Consider the following 27,675-nt stretch of genomic DNA (forward strand, 5'->3'; position numbering starts at 1 on the left):
CATTAGTTTCTGGGTTTATTTTTAATAAAGCTTACAATGCAAGCATAAAAAAATGAAATTTGTTCAACCCCTTAAAGGAACACTCCACTTTAACCCTAACCCAGACCGATGGAAAATGAAAAGTTGCGATTTTCTAGGCCGATATGGATAGGAACTTTGCAGCCGTACCATGGGTGCAGCAGGCGCAATGATATTACGCAGCCATGGTACGGCAGCAAAGTTCCTTGATTATTATGCCGGAATGAGAGTATAGTTTCTAGCCATATCGGCCTAGAAAATTGCAACTTTTCATTTTCCGTTAGTCGAGGTACATAATGTAACTACAGAAGAGTCAAGTTTTAAATAGGAAAAATATTGAAACTCTGGTCATTTTTGAACGAGATGCTAACGGTCTAATCAGATTCAATGAACTATGCTAAAAGTGGTACCACCAGACCCGGAGATCGGCTGAATGGATTAGAAAATGGTAAAACTTAACTGTTTAACTCTAGGGGAGTTATAAAATGAGCCTATTTTTTAAAAAAGTGGAGTGTTCCTTTAAGTCACCTTTATTTATATAGCGCTTTTTACAATGCAGATTGTGTCAAAGCAGCTTTATAGTGATAACTGGTACATTATTTTGGCTGCACAGCAGCTCTTAAAGAATAGTGTCAATGCAGGCAGATCAAAGCACTGTTGAATATCAAATGTCAAGTGTCCCCAACTAAGCAAGCCAAAGGCAACAGCGGCAAGGAACCCAAACTTCAACAGCTGACATCAGGTGGCAAACAGGTAACAAATAGCTGTTAAAATGGAGAAAAAAACCTTGGGAGAAACCAGGCTTAGTCGGGGGGCCAGTTCTCCTCTGGCGCACAGTGCTTTGTTACGATTCAGGTTGCTATCATTGCTATCAAGTATTTATTCCAGTTCAGTCCAGTTGAGGATCGTATTCATCACGCCGGTAAGGACGGTTTGTTGAGGAGCTGTGCCACTGGTTGTCGTGTTGATGAGGCCTTCACAGTGTCAGTGTTTTTAGTGTCACCCCCATTTTTGAGAATAGAATAGAATAGAATAGAATAGAATAGAATAGAATAGAATAGAATACAAACTTAAATGATCATAATTTAAGAATGCTTTGGAGCATGGACCTAAGTGTTTTGTTTTAAAGAAGACACCCAGCAGATTGTAGCTGAAGTGAAAGCACTTGAAAAAATTAAAGTATGAAAAAGTTATGTAAGTTTATATTTACTGTAAATCAAATGTACTGTACTAAACATTTTTATTTTAAATAAAATTATATTTTGTCAAACATATTTTACTCTAAAACTGCTACCAAATGAAAGCCATATGTCTAGCCAAGTTGTGTTCTAAATTTGAAGTTGATATCACAAAAATTGAAGTTCCTATTTGTTTAGGGGCTGTACCAAAAATAGCCACCAGGTGTCACCGACATTCTATTGAATTTTTATGCAAATTAGCAAATATCTGTCCAAATGTCACTTCTATCACAAAACAGTTGGCAAATATGGAACCGTGAGACTCAGACCTTTCTGACGATATGTGTTTTGTCAAGATTAGTAACGGTTTTCACTATAATATAAAGAAAATAAATTATTATTGTAATACGAAACCTGACACCACCCACTGGGGAGGAGCTTGCTAAAAGAAATTAAAGTACTGTTTCCAGGGTAAAGCAACACCCGATTTCAAAACGGTTTTCACAGTCTTAGTCTTGAGTTTGTAAGCTTTCGACACTCAAAAAAAGATTTTTTGATGCTGTTCACTTTATATAAACCATTCATTTTGATTTAACACTATTGTATCAGGTTTCTGGTTCAAATGTGATTGCTTTATGTTAAATTGACTTGAAACAGTTACTCTTTGACTTAACTTAATTTTGAAATAACGTTTCAATTAAGTAACCCAATGAAATAGGACTGTCACTTCCCATCAGCTTTGCACAGGGCTGAATTTGGAGAGTAAATGCTGAAATAAAGTGTTATTTTATGCATTTTTAGCAAGATGAGAAAATGGAGAGAATTGTTAATGTTTAATGTTCTACTATGTTGGCATTTAAAAGTTTCTGTTACATTTGTGGTTTTGTGAGTTACCATTGTGGTAAAGTGTTGAAGACCTGCTAACAAGACTTCAAATTGCTTTAAAGTCCCACTTAAGTCCCTTGAAATGCACAGCATTATTCAATGTGTTGCAGTTTGGCCAGAGCTGTTGAGCTTGGTAAAGCCTCAGTTTCCTTCTAATCTCCTCCATATCTCTTTAAAATACAGTATTCTGTGCAGAATTCAAATGGGTCTGATATGTTTTGTGGTCTGCACCAACTCGAGCATATGATCCACTCTGTGCTCTCATGTCTCTGGACTGGAGCAGACTGTGGTGCACTGCGGAGGTTCATGAAACCAGACTTCATTCACCTCAATGGAAAGCATATTTATACTGTCTTAATTGTTCCCTATCCCCTATATAGTGCACTATGTGCCATTCACCATGTAGAAAATAGTAAATGTGTGAACAAGTGACCGATTTTAGCTGCAGCTTCTATTTATAATATGGGGGCGGGACACTTTAAATTCTAGAGAGCATTTGATTGGACAGAACATCTGATGAGAAGCTGAAGTGCAGCATGATGTCATCAAAATCGTTGATTTATATTGGCCTAAGTAAAAGACTGTAAGTTTTGAACACCTCTCCTCTCCCGTGGCCTCATGGGATAGTAACGTGTCCAAATGCACATAGGTCACCTGGGGACTTTAGCCTACTGTTTTTCAAATACTATGTAATTGGACATAATACTCTGTTGGCGTACTTTTTTTTTTGCATACTATATAGTATGGAAGTTTTCAATTTCTGATACAGTGAGAGACTTCGAAGATTTTCAAACTAATTGTTTCTTACTCTGAGAAATGAGGTGATATTAATTGTATATTATGAGGAAATTAAAGTGTTTTTTGACCTCAGATGCATCTAAACCTGTTGTAGGAGACAAAATTAGGAGCCTTTTAAATAGCATAATAAGGGCATTGCATTTAGCATCATTTATCAGCAGGTGGCAGCAAATGATTTTTTTGTACCAAAATAAAACCCTTGCATCTGCTAAAATCAAACAGCTCAATGCAAAATTAGTTTTCTGATTTTATTTTGTATACCTTGTCACTGTATTGTGAATGTATTAACTGTAATTGTTATTGTTTGTAAAGTTTTATCATATATCAGAGAGGTCACCAGAAAATATAAACTACATTCTGAACAACTAAACGAAACTGGCTTCAAGTGAAAATCTTCATCTTCTAGACTCCCGTGATGATTGACTATGCTTTTTGATTACCTCATTGATGAAACTGATGCTAATCAGCAGTTCAACATATAGATAATGTAAAAACTGTTGTAGAAAATGTCAAAAGAATTTTGAGGGTCAAAGATCAAATGATCATAGATTACATTTATGTTTGTGGTCAAATCTGTTCTTGTGCATCTGACATGACATTAATATTAACACAGCAGTCACATGGGTTGCTAAAAATGTTGTGTTTGACATATGTCTTATACAAACAAAACACCAAAAGCAAACAACTGTTTGATCAATTAGAGGTTATCAGATATTTTTGTGCTACTTTATCCAAATCTAGAGTGAGTCCCCAGTTTAATCAATAACTGAACTTTGACATGGTCCCATTCAGAGCAAAAGACCCGCCATATCAGCAGCATGACCGTGACATATAGTGACAGAGCTGGAGTTGTCTGTGTTTTTCTAAACTACCTCATCATTTTTGGGACAAATTTACTAAAATTGCCAGAAAAACTTTAAAAAAAAATCTATTGTGTCTGCTATAAAAAGGAAAATGTGGTTCATAAATGTATTTTATCCAAATGCATTTTTGTTTTTAGAGGCAGTATTTACAATGTGCAATGGGATGTAACACAGAAGCCCTAAACTGAAATATATATATATATATATATATATATGAAGACTTCAAATGCAAAAGCCTCTAAGTGGCGTCTGAAATTTTCTTATAAAATGAGCATTTTTATCAAGCTTGTATGTTTAGGTTCAGTCATTTTTATAAAGCTTGTATGTTTAGTCCTTTTCATTGCCATTAAAATGAAATAACTGAACATAAACATACAAGCTTGATAAAAATGCTCATTTTAGAAGAAAATTTCAGGCAGCACTTAGCACTTCATATAACACACACACACATATATATATATATATATATATATATATATATATATACAAAACACATACAAAATAATTATGAAAGAAAATAAAACAAATAAAAATATATTTTAAATTTTGGGGCAAAACAAAAAAGTGGAAAAATACTTTTTTGCCCACATTGTTGTTCAAGGCTTCAATAGAAAAATGTGCAGAATAAATAAATAAATATATGAATAAATTTAAATATATTAAAGATGTTTATACTTAATATAATAGCCTATATATTACTTAAGTTAATTAATATATATGAATAGATTCATTAATATATCATATGTACAGCTACAGTAGTTTTAGTAAACGAGTATTTTTCATTTTATATTATTTAATATGAAATGAAGGGAAAATACACGTATACAAAAACTACTTTAGCTGCTGCTGTTAATAATAGTAAAAGTAATAAAGCTTAGAAAAAATAATGCGTCGCTGCCACAAAAAAAAAAAAAAAAGTAAAAACAATATGGGGCTTTGCTATAAACACATGCCAATAAAGTACTTTGAAATTGAAAAAGGAGCAAAGCGAGCGAGCGAGCGAGAGAGAGAGAGAGAGAGAGAGAGAGAGAGAGAGAGAGAGGAGCTCATTGGCAGTGCTCACCTGATTGCGGGGCTTCTTTTCATCTTCTGCCGCATCAAAGGGTCATTTCGCCCGCGGCGCTGAGAATGAAGTGATCCCCCGCATCGCATCACCTGCATTCTGACATCTACATTGAAGCTTTTCACCCACAGCATGACCATGAAGAACAGCAAACCGATTGCTCTGGATCGGCGCGATATTCACTCCCTGCTGGATCTGATCGGTGGCTTCGGTGCCGTAGTCGCCGTGGGGATCATTGCCATGCTGTCTGTGTGCGCCGCGTTCTTCATTTACCGATCCTTTAGAGGTCAGCGCGGGAAGGGCGACGAGAATAACGGGAACGAAACGGCTGAAGCAACGGTTGAAGGGAGCTCTGCTCGGAGGTGGAAAAGAGAGGGGGGTGATGATCGACCTACCGAGTCAACAGGTAAAACCGGACAATTGTTGAAGCACAGTAGGCTAAATATTGGTGCGCACATGTGCGAGGCTTTTTTGGAATATCACACATAAAATATCACTGTAATAGATGTCGAGAAATCACACGTGACAGCCATAAACGCGGTAAACGCGAAAAGCTGTCCCGCGCCGTTTTTGGCCAGTCAGGAAACTTAGCCAATCAGAAACGTTTTCTGCATGTCTGTTATTTTGCGTGTTTACTGACAGAAATGTGGAGAGCGGGGTCTTGGCGATGGATTATGTTATTGATTCTGTTATCATTATGTCTGTTAATTATTTTAGCCTTAAATTTAGGTCACATTGTCTACTTTGAGCAAGCAACATTTCTTTGGACATGGCAACAAACAGGATATGATGTCAAGCTTTAAAGCTTCTGTTTTTAATACATAATTAATTACATAAAAAAATCCAATAAAGTTCCAATAAAGCCACAGGTAGGCACAAATAATAATAATAATTATTATTGTTATAAATAACCAAAAACGTGGAAATACACTACCATTCAGAGGTTTGGGGTCAGTCAGATTTAAAGGTAGGGTAGGCAATTTATTTTCATAAACACTTGAAACTCTTCACATCCTGCAGAAGAAGGGTTTACAGTAAGTATAAAAAAATTAAATTAACATATTGTGTGTACGGAGCCCCGGACATGACATGCAGGAAAAAATTGTTGGCTAAATCGTGCACACGATTTACTAATTCGTTCCCTTGATTTACTAAAACGTGTGCACTATTTACTATTTTGTTTACTATTTTCTATTAACAAATTAGTAAATCGTGCACACAAATTAGTAAAACGAGGGAACGAATTAGTAAATCATGCGAACAAATTAGTAAATCGAGGGAATTTTTATTATTCCTCCTCTTGAAACTTTGCAGACTCTACTGTGCGCGATCATATGTTTTGAAGGAGGTGTGGCTTTGAAACGCGCTCTGAAGGGAGGGTGGGATCTAATGCTTTTAAAGCTAGCTTGCTATTGCTATAGCCTCTCTGAAAATGCCTACCCTACCTTTAAGGTTTCCACAAAAATGTAAAGCAGTTGTCATTATGAAGGATCATGTGACACTGAAGACTGGAGTAATGGCTGCTGAAAATTTAGCATTTCACTGTATTACTGTTTTTGATCAAATAAATGCAGACTTGGTTAAAGAGATATTTCACTCAAAAATGAAAATTACCCCATGATTTTTTCAAGCCATCCTAGGTGTATATGGCTTTCTTCTTTCTGATAAACACAATCAGAGTTATATTAAATAATGTCCTGGCTCTTTCAAGCTTTATAATGGCAGTGAATAGAGCATGAGATTTTGAAGCCCAAAAAAGTGCATCCATCCATCACAAAAGATATCTGCATGGCTTTAGGGAAGCTGTCGGAAGCTAGTTATTTTAGTTTTTAAAGTTTTAAATATGGATATTTTTCTTACACGAATACATTGCTTCACTTTATAAACCCCCCGGTCTTTTGTGATGGATGTTTGCACTTTTTTGGGCTTCAAAATCTCACCCTCTATTTACTGCCATTGTAAAGCTTGGAAGAGCCAGGACATTATTTAATATAACTCTTATTGTGTTCGTCTAAAAGAAGAAAGTCATATACACCCAGGATGGCTTGAGGGTGCGTAAATCATTGGTAAATTTTCATTTTTGGGTGAACTCTCTCTTTAACAATATTAAAGCATTTTACAGACCCCACACTTTTAAACTGTACTATCTGTCTACTGTGTATCTTCTGCAGAAACCTATATCTTGAATATGTTCAAAACCTGAAAAATTTACCTTTACGCATAGTATATGGAGGTAAAAAAAACAAACAAAAAACACCAAAGCTTGTCCAAATGTTTGCGTAACATCCTTTGCTGGCTCTGATATTCCAAAATCTTGTTGAAAGTTCGACAGTGACTCTCGTGTTCAGCTGCCAAAATACAAGTTGAACTGAATGTCAAAGTTAAAGGCCACTCTGATGCAGCATTTGATTTCATGATTTCAGCCAAAGCCTGAAAAGTAAACTTACACCATACTCTTTTGCTGCCCTGTAAGCACTGGTTTTTCCTTTTAGAAAAGTAAATCTAGTTAGTATACCAAGTTCTAAAGTCACAAACTCGTTTCCACTGATCTGAATTGTTGTTTTCCGTTCCCTAACATTCACGTATCATGGTTTTTAGCTGTAACGTTATAAATGTTTGACATTTGCACGGTTACATTCCTGCTCGATTGCTGAGGAATTTTGATTGATTTATCAATAGATGAATAAACATTGCACAAGTTCCATCAGTAAGTAATCTACTCCTAGCCACAGGTCATATTTACAGTGACTATTTTGGATTTAAAAACAGTGACATGCACTTTTCCCATTAACCGATCTTTCTTCCTCTTACAAAAATTGTTGAACTACCATAAAACCATTGGCGCAATGAAAAGATAATGCACAAATAACATTGAGTCAAAAAAGAGAATGAAAAGGATAGAAAGAGAGAAAAAGACTATACGTTCTTTGCTAAAAGAATTCCCATATCAATTTTTGATCATTTGAAGCGCATATGACGTGGCTAATGCATTTTCTTCTCTTTTAGGAGAATGTCAGGATGGAAAGCAGGAGTGTTGCAGCGAATCCAGTAACCTCTCAGACACAGACAACATGCTCCTTTCTACTGAGATATCAGAGAAAGACCTGAATGAAAGCACTCTCAAGGACTTGGAGGATATTACAGATGAGCTTCTAACGGACTTAGAACCTGAAATGCGAGACAAAACGGATTCTGATCTGGATCAGTGTGTAGAAATGGATCCTGAAGAAAACACGGTATGTGAGGATCATATTCAGCACGAGGATGATGATGATGGTGGTGGACGTGAGGTTTTGGCTGATGTGAGTGTACGATCGACGCAATTAGATTGCCAACGTGAGGATATTGAGGAATATCTCGACAAATCTGAGACGGGACTGAGTGGAGACACAGATGAACCATCTGAAACCGAAAGCGCCCAGGAGATCATTTATCAGAGACATCAACTTCATGTCACTACTCAGAGCAGTTCTTCTTCAGACCAAACGGTTAAACCATCCAATAGTAAGATCCTATTAGAGGAAGACGAAAAGATGTCAACAGTGGAGGAAGCGAATAAGAAGTCTGAAGATAACCATGATTGGCGTTTTCCACGAACAAATAACTTTGATTGCTGTTGCTATGATAATAAGTCTATGGTCAACCACAGCAACAGGTTCGACTTCCACAACTACTTGGGCTTCCACCCTGATAATACCTTCCTTGTTGGGTCTTCAACACAGGTGAGCCTCTCACACGAGTCTGGTGAGAAGAAAACCAATGAAGATAGTACGTCAATGGAGAAGAAACTTGAAAAGAATGAGATTAGCATCATGGATGCCATTATGGACAATAACGAGTGGCTAAATGTAGGGGCACCAGAGTTCAGAGATCTTCCCTGGCTTACGCCAACTGCAACCAGCACTGAAGAAAAACAGACACAATTTGGAAAAGAAGGGCAAGTCAAGACTGCTTTAGCCAAAGAGGACGAAGAACTGGCGAATAAAAGAGTAGCGACTGTTCCGCCTTTATCGCAAGTGGTTAACGTAACCTTCAGGATTCACTACATCACATACTCTCCTAGCCAGCTGGTGGCTGTTACCGGGAGCCTTCAGGAGTTGGGGGCCTGGGAGAGTTTCATTCCACTCCACAGAGCCAAGGACGGGTTCTGGGCCAACACTATCACCCTCCCTGTGGAGAGCCAGATGGAGTGGAAGTTCGTCCTGGTGGAAGATGGAAGGATCTCTCGCTGGGAGGAGTGTGGAAACCGCTATCTCTATTTAACAAGCCAAGATGAAGAAGTCTATCTTGACAAGTGCTGGGGATGTTGCTGAACTCAGAGGTGACTATCTACGAACACTCTTAAAAATAAAGGTTCTTTATAGGCATCTATGGTTCCGTGAAGAACCAAAACATCCGTGGAACCTTTCCTGTTCAACGAAAGGTTCTTTGAGGAACCCAAAATGATTCTTCCATGGCATTGCTGCAAAAATCACCTTGAAAGGCCTGTTCACACTGAGAACGATAACTATAACGATAACTACATTAACATCCAGCGCACACCATCGTTCTGTTTATTATAAGCACGTGCTGCAGTTATGTCTTCCAATGCTTTAAATGCTCGAGCTCTTATAGCAGAATCGATTCTGATTGGCTCAATGATTTTATCATTCAACAACTGAAAAAAAATTGCTCGGAAATTGATTCCAACAATATTGTTTGTCTGTGCCGTTATAGTTGTGGACTCTGCTATTCTTTTATATTTAGATTGATTTTTAGAACTATATCTTTATCATCATAGTTATCGTCCTTGGTGTGAACAAGCCTTTAGAACCTTTATTTTTAAGACTGTAGGGCTGCACGATTAATCAAAAAACAAAGTTTAATTGCAATATCACTGCACTAAAACTGCTTTACATGAACTCCATCTCTGAATCACATGCTCTGAGTTTGGATCGCTTTAACGTGCATATGGGAAAGCAACATGCACCAAAAAAATTTTCACATACTTGTAAAGAGAAGCGCTTATCAATAAAAGAGAAACTTTAAGTGCTCCTTGCAGTTTTCCTTCAAAATAAAAGTTTGATGGTTTAAATATTAAAAATAAAAAATGAAGACAGCCATAAATATTAGTATTGTAATTTTATGGTTGTAAATTAAAATGATTTATATTATATTATATTATTTTTCTTAAATGCTCATTTTTTATTTTACATTGATATATTACAATAGTAATATTTATTGTTTTATTTAATAATTTTTATATTTTATTTAGTAATATAACAATAATAATAAGAAGAATTATTATTATTATTACTATTATAAAGCTATATTTATATATAATCACAAAATTCTGGCCAAATTGTGCAGCCCTACAAACAAGCACTGCATCCCTGGATTTTTTTAAAGTGCATTTTAAATCACAATTTGATTTCCCCCCAAATCGTGCAGCCCTACTATCATCTTCCAACTCTATACAGCAATAATAATCCATAGTGCATTATTGAAATCCAGTATGTAAGATTATATTACAGTATTATTGATTATTAATGAATTATTTCAATAAAGCATGAGGCTGTGGAACTGTTACTATAGCAATAAGATTATAACAATTATAACATATTACAATTATGCACTTTTTTACATCAATTAATGATATGTGTGTTAAATATATATATAATTGTACTGAAAGTGTCTGCCCTTAAAACTATAATCCTAAATAATAATAAACAGCGACATACCAAAATTGAGAAAATTCACAAAAAAGTCTTTCATGTATAAGGAAAAATCTGAATGCTTCCAGAGGTTGAAACATCTTTTTTAACGTTTTATTCTGAAAATGATTTGTGTGTGCACAATTAACTTTAGGCTGGAAACATACTCTATGCAAGTGCAGAAATGCCGACATGAACGCTTGGTTGATGCAAATATGCAGTCCCACTGTACATATATAAGAAACATCAGTTCTCAGGGGGAGTGTCCTTCAAATATTACTGAATTTGTTATTCAGGTTTCTAGCTATGCACTGTTCACTCTGACTAACTTTAACTTGTTCAGTGTGATTTTCTTCAAATTGTTGCTCCTCAGCAAAATCCCCAGAGTTAAATCAGCTCTGCTCAGAGTACATATGGTCCCTCTCTATATAGTGTTAAAGTAACACTGAAGCAGAGTTTGTTGATGAGATTATTAAGTGATGATTGAGCATTATTGATGAACACCTGCTGTTAACAAGCAGAATCACTGAAGAAAAGAGAAACACAAGAACTACAACTGACTTTAGCCAAGCCTTAGATGAAATCAACTGAAGATAAAAGAAGACATTAAATCTCTCAAGATAAAAATCTCACAAACGGCATCACCAGCTTCACTTATTACTAATCAGATTGACTTTATTTCTGTCATTTGTCTACAGAAGCTCTTATTGAGAATTAACAGAGGTTTAGATGTTGGTGTTGATTTTGCTGTGTCTGGTACAAAAGTATTTGATCTAAAAGAGAAAACTGAATGCAGAAGAATAGCGTCCCTTGTGGTGACACTGACGCTGCATCCAAAATCAAATACTTCCCTACTATATAGTATGTGAAAAACAATACACCAACAGAGTATTATGCATAGTATTCGACAAACAGTAGGTGAAACGTTCCCAGATGACCTACTACTTCTACTTCTCAGACAATATGCGATTTCGTATGCAGCGTGAGAATACAACGTGTAGTTCTTCTGCATTTTGAATGTTCTTCACTCTAAGAGAAAAATATTATTTTAAGAACTGATCACCATAAAGGTTCTTTGAGGAAAACTTCTTCTATGGCATCGCTGTGAAAACCCCATTTTGGAACCTTTATTTTTAAGAGTGTTGCCCTGTTGTAACAGTATTTGATCTAAAAGAGGAAATTGAATGCACAAGAGGCACTAATGCCCGCTATACCGCCCCTTGTGGCGACACTGAGAATACAACATGTAGTTGCATTTTGAATGAATGACACATTTCAGAAAACATTTCAGTTTGTATTTCTTTAAAATTTAGCGTTTACTTACTTGCATAGAGTATCTTTCAGGCTTGTTATATGATTGTCCAGTATGCTTTGAATGCTTTGTGAACTGCTTGAGCAATGCAGAACACAGACTAGCCAAAAACCACAATTTTCTTTGTAGCAGTTTGGCATCCTACTCTGAACTGTAATATGTCAAATGCTGACACAAAATCAGCCAAATCTTTCCAAATCCCAGCCTGGACTGTTGGCATACAACCTTTCCTCAAATCACAAGCTAAACAGCTGCTGTATCTTTGATTCTATTACACCATTTAAACAATGTGACAATGACATCAAAGTTCCTGCTGACGACATCACTGTAGCTTTTTGTTTGCCATCACTGTCAACTGCATGTAGCAGACTCTCATTTAGTCCATACAGAGATTTTATGCTTTTTATTTTAGGTAGCAATAAATTATAAAAATGTGAATATATTTTTATTGTTTCACAACGACTGCCTTAAAATGAATAACCTTTGCTGCTTACAGTTTTGAATGAACATGTTTATTTGTCTTTTGGCTTCAACTGTTTTTGTTTTTCTGTGAAATTCAGGTGTAATACTGTTTCTGACCTTTAAACTTATGTTTAAATGTCACTCAGCAAATGACTTAATTCAATAAAATAAATTATTATATTGACAAGTAGTTGCTCACTATATTTTACATTTTTTCACTTAAGGGCAAATGCTGTATATATAGTGTAAATATATAATATATTAGAGATGCACCGATACTGAATTGTACACAACTGTCAAAACGTACTAAAATCAATATTACTTTCTTGGCCAAGTCTGAACATACAATCGGGCTTGAATGCGAATGAATCTTGGTGTCCTTGACGTGCGGACAATATGATAAACTACTGTAATCACAAACTCGACTTTGCTGTCGTAGTGAACTGGCTAACGCTGACTGTGTTTTATTGCAGTGTTTATTTGCTTCAGTTCACTGCAACACTGCTGGTTTCCTCCCCAAACACACAGTGACTTTGGTCTCTGAAAGGATCATGAAACATTCATAGGTTCAAAGGAAGTTTGAGTCGGATGTGATGGAACATTTTAATCCAAGATTTCATATTTTTCTTTATGACATCATTGCATTTCTTGTATTCTTTTTCTCCCCTCAGAGAATTTGCTGTGCTTATGTGACATAGAAACAGATCTAGAGCATTTGCATATGCATTGTCATGAGTTTGCCACTGCACCACATGCCTGTAAATGATTCATTTTACCACAACACGAGGAGTAATTTAAGGTCAGAAAACTAACATACTTGGAAAAGAGAGATAAAAGGGCCTAAAAATGAAAACCAGTTGGCTGGCAAATGCAATGCAGTCTGGAACTCATAAACATCAAAGCTGTTTGGGGTCAATAAGATTTTTATTGTTTTTGAACAAAGTGTCTTCTGCTCACCAAGGCTGCATTTATTTGATAAAAAAAATACAGAAAAAACACAGTAATATTGTGAAATATTATTTAAATTTGAATCCAGAATTTGCAGTATTTGAATCTCAAAAACTGTTTTCTACGGAAGAGGATTAGGGCCAAGCAATAATAAAAAAATAAAACCATCTCAAGATTAAAGTTGTTAAATTTCTCATTAAATTTCTCGTAATTTAACAAGTTTATTCTCAACATTATATTTCAACTTTTTTCTCAAAATTTAACTTTCTTGAAATTTAACAACTTTAATCTTGAGATGGTTTTATTTTTTATTATTGCTTGGCCCTAATCCTCTTCCGTAGTTTTCTGAGCATATATATATATATATATATATATATATATATATATATATATATATATATATATGTGTGTGTGTGTGTGTGTGTGTGTGTGTGTGTGTGTGTGTGTGTGTGTGTGTGTGTGTGTGTGTGTGTGTAAAATGTAATTTATTCCTGTGATCAAAGCTGAATCAGCATCTTTAAGGTCCGTTCACACCAAGAACGATATCTATAAAGATAACTATTTGCGTTCACACCAACGAATGATAACGGTTTATTCGAAGTTCACGCGCTGCGGTTTCAAAGTGTTTACAACATGTTTTTGCTGTTATTGTTGCATTTACACGGCTTTAACCAGCAGATGTCCTCAGTATGCTATGTTTCGGGTGAATAGCTAGTGTATTCAATCTAATCTTGAATTTACCTGACAAAGTCAATATAGTGGAATAAAAATAATGCCTGCGACTCCAAATGAAGTTAGACAATGTTGTGGAAACTGGCGCTGGATTCCTGAGGTAATTTTATTTTACACTGTTTGCTAGCCTGGCATTGTGATCTCATTTTTTGACTTGTTAAACAGCGGTGGCTTTTTTTGGACCTCGACGATTAACTTCTCCGCAATGTCGTCTGCCATTTTAAATGCGCAAGCTCTTAAATTAGAATGGATTCTGATTGGCTGTCAGTGTTTTAACGTTCAACAGCTGGGGAAAAAATCATTCTGATCCCAACGATCCGAACGTTTCTCTATATCGTTATCGTGTGGACAGTGCTATTCTTTATATTTAGAACGATTTTTAGAACTATATCTTTATCGTTATATTTATAGTTATCATTCTTGGTGTGAAAGGGCCTAACTCCAGTCTTCAGTGTCACATGATCCTTCAGAAATCATTCTGATTTGCTGCTCAGGAAACATTTCTTATTATTATCAATGTTGAAAATAGTGCTGCACAATATATGTTTGTGGAAACCAAGTTTTCCAGGATTCTTTGATGAACAGCTTATAAACATCTAAACTGCCTTGCGACAGTAAATACCCTAAATCATCTAAATAGAGTTTTGAAGAAGGCTCCAGACAGAGATAGAAAGGGGGTCATCTCTGAATATCCCAGCCCTCCTCGGAGAGAACGGACTTCTGACTCTAGTCTAAAACAGGTTTAGCTTTCAGTGACCTAGTTTATCTTTGCAGTAGAAAAGCATAAACCAGCCTAAGTGTCCATAGTTAGCTGCCAAGTTTGTTTTCAATGGTCAGACTGGTCTTTTTTTTTTTTTTTTTTTTTTTTTTTAAAGCTGGGAGACCTGCAAACTGCAAACAGGCTAGTTTAAGCAGTTTGGTGGGTGTTTTGTTTTTTATGCAGGGATAACTAAGTTCGATTTAGTACACATTTTAAAATGGGCAGTTAAAACGGGATGCTGATTTGACATGCTAAATATCCAAAATAGCAAGAGCTATAATGCTAAATGTTTATTTCAAAGCACATATTATAGTAGCTAACTGTTAACATTTGCTTACACATCTATATCTTTCAAACACTGAATACAATATTTTGTTAAAATCATGTGTGGTTCACAACTGAATTAGTTTGCATTATTCTGTTTATCTGCAGGCAGTTCAGATACTCCAGAGTATGTTTATTTTAAATGTGTTAAAGTGTGTGTGTTTAACAGATTTTAATGCTATTGCTTTTAATAGAAATCTCATTTACACCCTTCAGGCTTCATTATATTCTCCTGTGAGTTTCTATGTCAAACAAATTTACAGCCAATTGACACCAGAGAGATGGGACTTGCTCAAATGTGCTACAGCCAAAGGGGAGTTTATGTATCATATGACAAAGGTATGACATTTTAGATCTATGCAAGTGTTGCAGGGTTTGACCTCTGACCTCTCTATACATCTCTGGTATAGGGTTAGATCTTCACCTTGAGCCAGAAATGATTTATGGGCTGTGTTTGTGCATTTGCACTGCAGTTTAGTTTATGTTTTGAAAGAAGCCTCTTCTGCTCACCAAGACTGCATTTATTTTAACAAAAATACAGTAAAAACAACAATTTTGTGAAATATTATTTACAGTTGAAAATAACTGTTTTACATTTGGATATATTTTAAAATGTAATTTATTCCTGTGATGCAAAGCTGAATTTTCAGCATCATTACTCCAGTCTTCAGTGTCACATGATCCTTCAGAAATCATTCTAATATGCTGATTTGCTGCTTAAGAAACATTTATTATTATCAATTTTGTGCTGCTTCACATTTCTGTGGAAACCATGATACATTTTCCAGAATTCTTTGATGAATAGAAAGTTTTATTTGTACTGTCACTTTAACAACTGTCAATTTAATGCATTCTTGCTGAATAACTCATTAAACTCATTCAAATTTTACTCACCCCAAATGTTCGAAAGGTACTGTCATAGTTTGCTCTGTCATATCATAGGCTTGGTGGTATATTAGGGGATAACAATCCTGTCTTGTATCCCAAAGGTCCTCAGTTATAACCCTGCTAAAGGATGATTCATGAACAGAAGTGTTGCTTAGTTACCTAATCACCACTGTGCCCTTGAGCTCCAGGGGAACTGTACCTGCAGTAAGTGCACTGGGTGTGAACACAACACTAAAATTGTTTAAAGGAACAGTTCACTCCAAAACTTCTGTCATTATTTACCTTTAAAATACCTTTAAAAAGAGCACTCATTAAGGAAATATAGCTACTTTAAAGGAGCAGTGTGTAAATTTTATCTGCATCTAGTGGTGAGGTTGCGAATTGCAACCAACAGCTCAGTCCAGCGATCAACCCTCCGTTTCGAAGCACAAAAAGAAGATACAATGGTCGACACAGGACAAAGATCTCATCATCTGAGACAGCAGAGAGTAGCCAGTCAAGCAAAACGCGTTTTGTAGAGTAGTTTGTCCGTTTAGGGCTACTGTAGAAATATGGCGGCGCAAAATGGCGAATACGATGTAAGGTAACCCACAGTTTCTAATTCAAATTACACTGTTATGATAGTTATAGTCTCAATGAAACCCTTTTCTTTGCATGACACATTGACATTACAGTACAGACTGGCTCTTTCAGAATATTCCTGAACATTGTATAAATGTTTTGTGTGTTATTGAACAGAAGAGAGGCTCCATCCTTTTGATTTTCCCGACAAAAATGACCCGAGTCCTTCAAATAAAAATCAGTCACTTTCATGGACAACGGGGAAGGTCTTGTTTTTTAAGTTCTGTTACAAATTGTTCACACATTGGCAATAAAAAAGTGATTAATACATGAAAATTCATACATATAGCCCCTTTAAGGGCAAGCTGAAAGTAATGTTTTCGGTCAGTTAATTGCATGTTATTTACAATTAATTAGTATGTTTTGAATTTATATTAAATGTAATTAGTTGAACTTAAATCCTACTAAAGTAGGCCAAAAAATCTCTTTTTAGTCCATCTACTACTATTGTCTTTGAAATATGGTTAAAGTGTACTGTTGAATGTACTGACAGTATGTATGGTGAACTAAAGTATACTTATATATAATATACTATCTACTTATATATAAAATATAATATAATATATTTATAATAACACATTTGTAATGATTGTTGCAATTTAGTACATGTAAAACATTAAATTTAAATATAATAAACAGTTATTTATAATCAAGTATTTTACATGCATGCTTTAGTATGTTAGTCTTAGTCAACACATCAATTTAAGTGTACTACATCTTTAAAGCATGACTAAAGATTATTAAAACAATGATTTAAAATGTACTTTGAAGACACTACAAGTATACATTCAATACAATGAAGTGCACTTCATTTTCACAAGGGTCATAAAAACACTTAAACACAAATCACTTTCACTACGTTGTATCTTTCAAATCTCATTTGTGTTAAATACGTTCAGATATGCTGCTTCAAGACATCCATAACTACATCACACTCATCCCCAATTACAAACACACACACACATACTAAAATTGATGTGCCTCCATACAGACACTCACACACTCAAGCATTACTGGCTTTAATGGAAATTCGCTGCACTTGAGACTATTAATAAAACATATCTCTCTCTCATACTGCTGTAGCCCCATGACTGCTGTTGCCCTTCAACAGACCGTGCTATAAAAGGATAGTGTGCATGTGTATAAAAGGCCAGACCACAGAAATAGCCTCCCTGGATAACATAGCAAGCCCACGGTGCTGATGGCCTTCAGTATGCTATAGTGCCATTGTCCCACCTGGCTACTCCATCTATTCAGTTAGGAGAATCTTTAATTATGTAATTCCAGCATGTTTTCACCTATACCGTGCAGAACTTCCATGCAAAAAAGGACTAATTAAGTTTTGATATCTTATTTACTTATTGATGCACTAGAAGCTGGCAATTTCCAAGTAAAAAGGATGTGCATCGATTCCATCATTTCACTGCAAGCCAGTTCATTGACTTGATGGGTTTCAGATGGATTTGTTGAGTAAGGACTCATTGAGCTGAGCACACTGTGATCACATGAACGCTGAAACTAGGTCTAGCTATGGGTTTATCTCTGAGTGTGTTTACAACAATGTGCTGATAATTATAAAATAATCAACTCATTCAATATTCATGACAACACGAGAAATGCATTAGATTTGAAAGGATCTTGTTTTTCTCTCGTTTTGATGTCGAAACAAACGGACATGCTCACAACGCATGCACACACTGAACAAACTAGTAACAGTGTTTACATGCAGAGCGAAATCGGGGTAAAGGCCACAAATCCGCACATGCTGATTGTTTTTTCAACAGCGTTGGGGGTAACGCATTACAAGTAACTCAAGTTGCGTAATTAGAATTACTTTTTTCAAGTAATTAGTAAAGTAACCCATTACTTTTAAATTTACAACAAAATATCTGAGTTACTTTTTCAAATAAGTAATGCAAGTTACTTTGTTTTCCCATTTATTGACTGACAGCTCTTCTGTCCTCATGTTGAGAGAAATCGGGAGTAAGTGCAGAGGTGTTGTGTTTCAGCACAGCTGCGCCCTCTACTGTACTGGCATGAATTCGCATTTCCTTCAGTCTGAGGCTTATTCATTTCAGTTTATGTGTGAAAAGACCTTTGCATTTACCAAAAGCAGTACAAGTAAACCCAGCCCAGATGAGAAAATGTAACGCAAAAGTAACATAACACATTACTTTCCATAAAAAGTGAAGCAATGCATTTACTTTTTTACGGAGTAACGCAATATTGTAACACATAGCTTTTAAAAGTAACTTTCCCCAACACTTTCCTGATCAAAAGTTTGCAATAATTAAGATTTTTTTTAATGTTTTTGAAAGACGTCTCTTCTGCTCAACAAGGCAGCATTTATTTAATCAAAAATACATAAAAACAGTAATATTGTGAAATTTTATTACAGTTTAGATTAACTGTTTTTTATTTGAAAATATTTTAAAATGTAATTTTTTCATTGCTGAATTTTCAGCATCATTACTCCAGTCTTTAGTGTCACATCATCCTTGTTGCTTGATTATTATTGAACAATTATTAATTATAAAGCATTAAAAGCAAGTATTAATTTCTTTAAAAACATTTGCATCACAGTTTCCACAAAATTATGAAGCCGCACAACTGTTTTCAACATTGATAATAATAATAAATATTTCTTGAGCAGCAAATCAGCATATTAGAATGATTTCTGAAGGATCATGTGACACTGAAGACTGGAGTAATGATGCTGAAAATTCAGCTTTGATCACAGGAATAAATTACATTTAAACTTATATTCACACAGAAAACAGTTCATTTAAATTTAAATATTATTTCACAGTATTACTGTTTTTACTGTATTTTGATCAAATAAATGCAGCCTTGAGCAGAAGAGACTTCTTTCAAAAACATTAAAAAATCTTAATTATTCAAAAGTTTTGACTGGCCATGCACTACTAATATGCAAAAAGAAAAGGGGGGGTGGGGGGGGGGTGGACTGCCTTTCACTTTTAGATAGAGGAGGTCTCTTATTTCAACTCTCCTTTATGTGTATTATGACTCACATGCATGTACACATGAAAGATATACATAATATGGATAAGTGTGTGTATTTGTTTGTTATATTGTTTATTCTGGCACTGAAAGACGATAGGCCTCTACGAAACGGCTTTGAACACTGATGCTATTTTACTGGCAAACTCTCAGCACTTCTCAGCATGCAAACGTTGTGTGCATTACATAAACACAGGAAAAACAAGCTGTCTGCTGTAGCGCCAGTGTTTATTATTCACACTCATAAACAGTTTAATCAAATTAAACATCAAAACCCAATTTAATTATGCACTTTAAACATTTAGAAAACATGTTTCTATTAAAATTAGATGGTGTAAAGAGACCACCCAGACATTTATAGGTCAGTCCAGATTTTGAAAATTAAAGCTTATGCATGTGCACGTTTTTCAGTGAACACGTTTTTGATTAGACAACTGAAACTATGGTGTGCTGGCTCATGTAGGATGCTTCAATCTGCAATTATTACATCTCTTTAGAGCTCAAAACTGGAATGAATTAGTGCTCTACGTGAGTGTTTAGCGCCCTCTTAAGGTCTCAGTGTGTTCTAACACTCATAATTGTTTTCCTGTTGTGTGTGGCAACTCAAACTTCCTCATGCTCCAAACGAGATCGAGGGTTCATGTACAGTATAGGACAGGGGTGTCCAAACCTAGTCCTGGAGGGCCCGGCCGCTGTCCTGCAGAGTTTAGCTCCATCTTGCCTCAACACACCTTCCCGGATGTTTCTATGCGTAGTTAAGAGCTTGATTAGCTGGTTCAGGTGTGTTTCATTTTTGGTTGGAGCTGAACTGTACAGCACAGTGGCTCTCCAGGAGCAGGACTGGAGAAAGTTTGTGTTTGACGTCCCCCTGAAATTAAAATTTAAAGGCCCACTGAAGAGTGTTGGAACGCACAGCATTATTCAGTGTGTTGACGTAATTTCAAATGAAACGGGAAGACAGGGCTATTTATCGAACAGCCACGCCCCTTTTTTGTTTTGTTTTGTTTTGTTTTACAGCTCGGCCAGAGCCGTTAGACTCTGTAAAACCTCAGTTTCCTTCTGATCTCTAACCGTTTCTCCTCCTAATCTCCTCTATATCACTTTAATATACAGCATTCTGTGCAGAATTCAAATGGGTCTGATATCTTTCGTGTTATGAGCCGAAATGATCCGCTCTGTGCTCTCGTGTCTCTGGACCGGAGCAGACTGTGGTGCACTGCAGCAGTTCATGTGACACTAACGGTAAAACGGACTTCATTTGCGTCAAAGGAAAGCATATTTACACTGCTGAATCATTCCCTATTCTCTATATAGTGCACTATGTGCCATTCACCATGTAGAAACTAGTAAACAAATGTGAACAAATGACCGATTCCAGTCGCAGCTTCAGCGTCTGTAATAGTGTAGGAGGAGGCGGGACTTCAGATTCTAGAAAGCATTTGATTGGACAGAAGATTTGACGCAAAACTGAAGTGCGATGTGACGTCATGAAAATCCGTGATACAATTTAGCAGAAGTGAGAGACTAAGTTTTGAATGCTTATATCTCCTAAATGCGAATTTTGTCATTGATTTGGAACACACCAGCTTATTCATAACCTTAAGGCTAACATATTCATACTAAAAGCTAAAAAACTTAAATTCTTCCCCTAAAATGGATCACAGATTTTCATAACATCACCGCAGGCTTCAGCTTCTCATCAAATCTTCTGTCCAATCAAATGCTCTCTAGAATCTGACGTCCCACAATATAAACAGACGCTGAAGCTGCGGCTGAAATCTGTAATTTGTTCACACATTTACTATTTTCTACATGGTGAATGGCACATAGTGCACTATATAGGAGACAGGGAACGATTCAGACAGCATAAAATGCTTTCCATTGACGCGGATGAAGTCCGTTTTCGTGTCACGTGAACCACCGCGGCGTGAGCACAGTCTGCTCCAGTCCAGGCAGAGACACGAGAGCACAGAGCGTTCTACACATAATGTTATATTTTAAAGCAAAATGGAGGTAGAAACGGTTCGAGATTATGAGGAAAACTGGGTTTTACGAGCTCAACGGCTCTGGCCAAGCTGTGATCATGGGCGAAATGCTATTGGCTATATTTTGAAAAAGGGGAGGAGCTTCTATATATATATATATATATATATATATATATATATGTCGTCTTGTTTTATTTGAATTTACATCAACACAGTGAATAGCTGCTTTCCAAGGCACTTCAGTGGGCTTTTAAGATAACATTTTGTTCTATTTATTAGTTTGATGCCAATCAGAACATTTTTGGGCTCTTGTTTATGAAACTTATTTTTAATCAGTGCAATAGGCTAAAGTGACTTTTTTGGGAGAAAGGAGCTGCTCTTGCATAATGTAGGCCTATTTATTTATGAGTATCCCAAATAAACAAATTACATGGAGAGGTCCTATTCAGTGTAGGAATTCATTCAGCATTTTGCTTTACATAAGCTCTCACAAATTGCAATTATGGGAAAATAATAACAGGCCTTTAGGCTGTTTACTGTCAAAACACTCTGACTCTCTCACAATATCTAATAACAAAAAAGAAAGAGACCACCATCTAGAATGAGTATGTCATTAAAAAGGTTTTATACAAGTTACATACTACTGCAAAAAATCTATTATGAGCATTTCATCAATGTAGTTTGTGTGATTGGGCGAAAGAACTTCATATACAAAGTAGTTTGTTTGTTTGTTTGCTCTGTCTATCTGTCTGTAATAAGTTAAATATCAAGAAATGACCTAATAGGTATGATGTCATTGGTAAACATGTTCAGATGTGTCTTGAGGCTGAGCACAGTGGCCACACCTGTTATACTACGCCACAGGTGTGCTATTGTGATGATGAAAGGCACCTTTGGAGCTTTCAGTGAACATGAAAGAGGTACAGGAAAATGTTTTACTTGGAAACCTACTCAGAGACAGATTCTTTCCCTCTTATGCGTTTTGAAGTAAACCTGAATCAGTTCATACACTTGAAATTACCAAAGCCTGTCACGTCATACTGACATTATGTTCAGTGTACCAAGACAACTGAACAAGTTCAGCTCATTTTCGAAGCCTTTTTAGTGTGTACATTTGGTAGACTGTCTTTAAACGGTCTTGCATTTAAAGAAAGTAATATTTTTTCTTGAGGAGCATGCTGCCAATGCAGTGAGTCGGACCCTGCAAGCAACACCCCAAAGTCAAAACAGATCATGCTTTTATATGTTGAATACCTGCAAATAATCATATTTCACTCAATACTCAAAGGCCAAAATTTAGTATGGGTAAAACTTGCCCCACGGGAGTATAATTTCATTTACAACAAGGGTCAGGTCTTACAGCTGCTGGCAGAGACGAGTAAAAACAGGTTAAGATGATGATTAACAGGTAAGGGTTGGCCAGAACATAAATGACATTTAACATTTATACAGTGCAGCTGTTTCTACTTTACAATGAATAAAATTGTCAGTATCAGTTTAAGAATCTGAATCCCGTTTTAATAAAGACAAAGTTAATAAAACATCATCAACTTTTAAACCACAAGTCAGACATCTGTTTTATATTTGAAGCATAACTGATGGTGCAAAGTATTTATTATTATTAATGTGCTAAAAAATTTAAGACATTTTGCTAATGCAGCCAGAGTTAGCAATGAATAGAGCTGTTCCCTAAACCCTGAAGAATATTTGCATTTCTGAGCCGGTTCCCTTCAGGAATTTCCAATGGGTTTTTAGAATGGCAGTTTGGTTTATGATTAACAAAAACAAAATTATTATTTTTTTTCCACAACATAAATTACACACATATCTCAAAAGTGTGTGTGTTTTTTTAAGGCCACATTCACATTTGAGGAATAACTGTGCAAGGGACGCCTATTGGGCCATGATTAATCAACCACACACTCTTCTCCAAAACCCCGCCCACAAAAATATTGTCAGAAAACGTCATGTCAGTGATTGACAGGCAGAGGGCGTTTGTGATTGGGTAAAAAAGGGCGGCCTGCTTCTCTGAGTTTGACTGTTTACAAAGTCTGTGGCTGTCTGTCACAGAAAGAGATGATATCTAAAGAGACAGTGACATCAGGTATCATGAACAGTTTATGAATGGTGTTTAGTAGAACTTTAACCCCACTGGGATAGTAGAAATGTCTTTAAATAACCAGATTATTTGAGACAAGAAAACTCGATATCCATTGAGCAGCTAAACTGCGGGTAAGAAATGTATTCATCCAGCTATTTGAGTGTTCCTAATGCACTGTGATACACACAAGCACCATGATAGAAAGCAGAATGCTTGCAAAATACGCCTTAATTCAATGACTTGACCAAACTTGTTAAAAGAGTGTGTTTGTATGTTTTCCATCCATGATGTAGGTGGTGATTTGACTACATTATGTCAGCCAGTTTCGGTCAGAAGCACTGGTAGGATGTGATTTCGTGAGCTGTTCTATTATTTCACCGTGGTAGAGCGGGTTGCACTGTTCGCGCATGCGCGTCACCATTCCGATGAACTGTGAAGTTAGGTGGGTGGGGGGGTCGACCACAGTCTCCCTCATCCATGGCTGCGGAGAGTTTCAGCGCATCAACAAGAAAAGAAAACTTAAAGACTATGTATTTTAAAAGCGGAAACGCGGGTTTGCACTAATACGAGGATTCTGGAAGGTCGAAAAGGAGCTTTTTCTTTCTGACAGGACTTGCTGAGGGGAATCTCAGCGCGAGCGCTCGGTCTTTCTGCGGACGCAGTGAAATGAATCAAATTCTATTGTGATGTAAAAATGAAGTCGGAAGCGAGCAAGGGCTGACAAACGGGGTTTAAAAGTGAGACCACAGCCTGGAAAAGTGGTACACAAAATCAAATTTGCCTGCTCATTTGCAAATGTAAATTTTTGAAAGGCTGGAAAAGTTGTATCGTACCTTCATCTGTCTACTAGCAGGTAGGGATGTAAGGTAGGTGCTATAAACAGGATTGTAATGCTACGCTGCGATCCCAAATGAAGTAATTCGAGGAAATGACCCATCACATAGTTGAAGTTTTGACTGAGAAGAAACATCTAGGACATCACTGGCCGTGTTCCTAGCGGAGTTTATTGGTTGACTGAGTAACTAAGAGACGTCCTCGTCCATTCTTTCCCCCAACATTCCAGCGATGGATAATAGTTTTCCAGGCAGCAGCAGTGCCGTGATCCAAAAGGGAAAGTTCGTGTTCGTCGAGGCTCAGTTGCAGGGTGGAGCGCCCTGGGGTTTCACTCTCAAAGGTGGGCTTGAACACGACGAGCCGTTAATCATATCGAAGGTAAAGTATCACCTTACTCACCTGTCTTTCATATGATGATGAATGTGTGTCTGTCACCTGAATATAACAGCTACATCCCTCAAAGAGTCAGTCAGCATGTTATTCTACACGCCGGAGAGAAACAATGAGGGTTTCGTGATTTGTGGATGCAAGTGAAATGGAAATTAGGAGTGTAAGATGCCAGAGAGTGTGATGTCAGTACACACTTCTTTAAATGTCACTGCATTAGAAAAGATAATAATGTCAAATCTAATGGCAACATATCACAAGCACACTTTAAGCAAAATATTTCACATAAGAACTTTATTTGGTCACTTTATGATAGTCAAATGTTAGTGGGACATGTCTATTGATGTGGTTAATGTGTTGACTACACATGTGGTTATGGTTATTTTGACTTGGACACCTGTGTTATTTTGTTGGTCACTGGGATGTTGCTGGATCAACATCAGCAACAGTTTTAGGAAACAATCATAGTGATAAAATGAACCCTATAACCATTTACTACCCCTACAGAGAAATGATACGTTGCTACTGAGAATGGCCCTAAACTTGGCACTAACTGAACCCCTTTCCCAATCATTCTGATCGATTGAAGCTGATCCAGGATTATGAACTGGCAAAAATAAATAAATAAAATATCTGGGTCACTGAACTTCTTATATCCACAGAAGTCATTTTGGCGTCAGTTAGATTATCCAGGTGAAAAAAAGTACACTTCTATAATGTACTTAAAGTGCTCTGTTTTTGTGCACTAATTTTGTACTTAATATACTAAAATATATACTTCTTAAGATAATCTTAAGAACATCTAAGTATACTCAACTGTACTATTTTGTGACAACATGAAATATGAACTAAAATGTGATTTTAATATACTATCTGTATTTAAAAAATATATTTAGCTACCACTTGTAGTGCACTATGGGTTCAAATGTACTATAAGTAGCATCTAAATACATTGTTTAAATACAGAGATAGTATATTAAAAGCACATTTTAGTTCATATTTCATGCTGTCTCAAAATAGCACAGTTGAGTACACTTAGATGTTCTTAAGATTATCTTTAGTAGTTCTTAAGAACAATTTTTAGTATATTAAGTACAAAATCAGTGCACAAAAATAGAGCACTTTAAGTATATTATAGAAATGTACTTTTTTTCACCTGGGTAAAAGTCATTGTTAAAATGGCTCTGAGAAAATACAGTAGTCAGCATTTGAAGTGGATCAAAGTTGTCCTAAGTAGAAGGTTTTAGGACAACTTTGATGAAAGGATTTGATCCACTTCAAATGTTGACTACTGTATGTTTTTCAGATGCTACTTGGTTTGATTTTTATTTCTAATGCAATGAAATGTGTTGGGTCCATTATGTGTTTTTTCGCTTGGAATACAGTGCTAGACATATGTCTGCAAAGTTCTTATTATGCATTAAAATAATGCATTTGTTGAAATATATGTCATGCTATGGTTATGGATTTCACATATGAGGGTCATGTGAGTTATAGAGCTGACCATAGTGTATGTCACACACACTTCTTAATGAGAGGGAGCGTCCTTCAGGCATCTAGGCCATAATTGCTGAGTACAGGGTCAGATTCTTGGTGTGACACCCAGATCAGCGTGAGTAACAGATTTTGACCTGCTACATTCATAAAACAGTTTTTCACATGCTCCTGTTGAATTCTCCCACACGGCTGGAGCCTGAGCATAAAAAATAATAGGGAGCGGATTTCTAGAATCCATTGTAGTTCTGTAAAGCTCAGGAATCCTAGGTGGCCATCTGGGTAAGTTTTATAGTTAAACTGGATTGATTTTAGCAGTCTTGGAAGGGAATATATTCTCTCTTGGTACATTTGAAAAATAAAATCCTCTTTATACTTTTTTCTATCAGTATTAAAATGTCTAAGTTTAATTTAGGCTTTTTAATTTTGAATTGTTCCATCTCCTGAACCGAAAGTAACTCCTCTGAAAGTTTACTCTTTTAGTTATTGCACCAGGGAACAATAACAAGTCAACACCATTATGACTAAAAGTTTGCTAAGAAGTATTTGCTACTAAAGCAAGGTGGTAGGTGGACTCTGGTCAAGCACAGCATACCCATAGCTGACACTCAGTGCGTTCCAAATGGGATATATCGCCTTCCGAAGGGCACTTCAGAGTGAAAACAATCATGTCCGCCATATTGAAGGGTCGTTCCAAACCGAAGTGCTCAAAACTGGCCACTTCAAAGGGCCCTTCGGAATGAAGGATTTCAAAGGGTACAACTGATGGACACTTTGGGCCCTCATGATCCTTTGCACAGTGAAGTTGTTTGACGTCACAGAATAGGTACAGGAGGTTAGGAGTTCGATTTTACCTATAAATGTATATTTTTCTATACTACTGCAATATTTTTATGAGTTAGGTTTGGTACATTATTATGGTCAAAATGACATTGTACTTCAACAAAAATACTTTACAGCTCCCTTTATCAGTCCATTCAAATGTTTCAAATACATGGACACAATATACATTATATTTAAAGTAAAAGATTATAATGTTACTACAGTAAATGAATGCGTATTAATACAAAGAGTAAACCGGGGGAAAAAAGACAAAGCCGCCTCCTTGATTGTCTCGTTAAGATGACGCTGAAGTGCGTTCCAAAAAAATAGTTTTTTTGACCCCTACACCCTTCATCCCTTCAAAGCTCTCACTCCGGAGGGTAAACCCTTTGAAGGGATTAGGGCATGGGGTGAGCCCTTCCGAGTGGAACATAGAGTGTGAGTGGCCTTGGACGGCAGTATGCCTAATGCATTATGGGTGTTGAA

At 36.3% G+C, this 27,675-nt stretch overlaps 2 protein-coding genes across 2 annotated transcripts in view; both read left to right on the forward strand.

Annotated features, from left to right (window-relative positions):
* The first annotated feature begins 4,937 nt into the window (after nucleotides 1-4,937).
* Nucleotides 4,938-9,974, forward strand: stbd1 (starch binding domain 1). The gene is made up of 2 exons (XM_048165876.1): nucleotides 4,938-5,211; nucleotides 7,812-9,974. Exons 1-2 carry the CDS (start codon nucleotides 4,938-4,940, stop codon nucleotides 9,116-9,118), a joined length of 1,581 nt encoding a protein of 526 aa, XP_048021833.1. The 3' UTR covers nucleotides 9,119-9,974.
* A 13,967-nt stretch (nucleotides 9,975-23,941) lies between these two features.
* The window catches only part of shroom3 (shroom family member 3), a 73,249-nt gene continuing 69,515 nt past the window's right edge, over nucleotides 23,942-27,675 (forward strand). The window contains 1 exon segment of the mRNA XM_048165411.1: nucleotides 23,942-24,864. Coding sequence (XP_048021368.1) covers nucleotides 24,718-24,864 — 147 coding nt within the window. The 5' untranslated portion in view covers nucleotides 23,942-24,717.

Source organism: Megalobrama amblycephala, linkage group LG18 (assembly GCF_018812025.1).
Source record: "Megalobrama amblycephala isolate DHTTF-2021 linkage group LG18, ASM1881202v1, whole genome shotgun sequence".
Taxonomy (NCBI): domain Eukaryota; kingdom Metazoa; phylum Chordata; class Actinopteri; order Cypriniformes; family Xenocyprididae; genus Megalobrama; species Megalobrama amblycephala.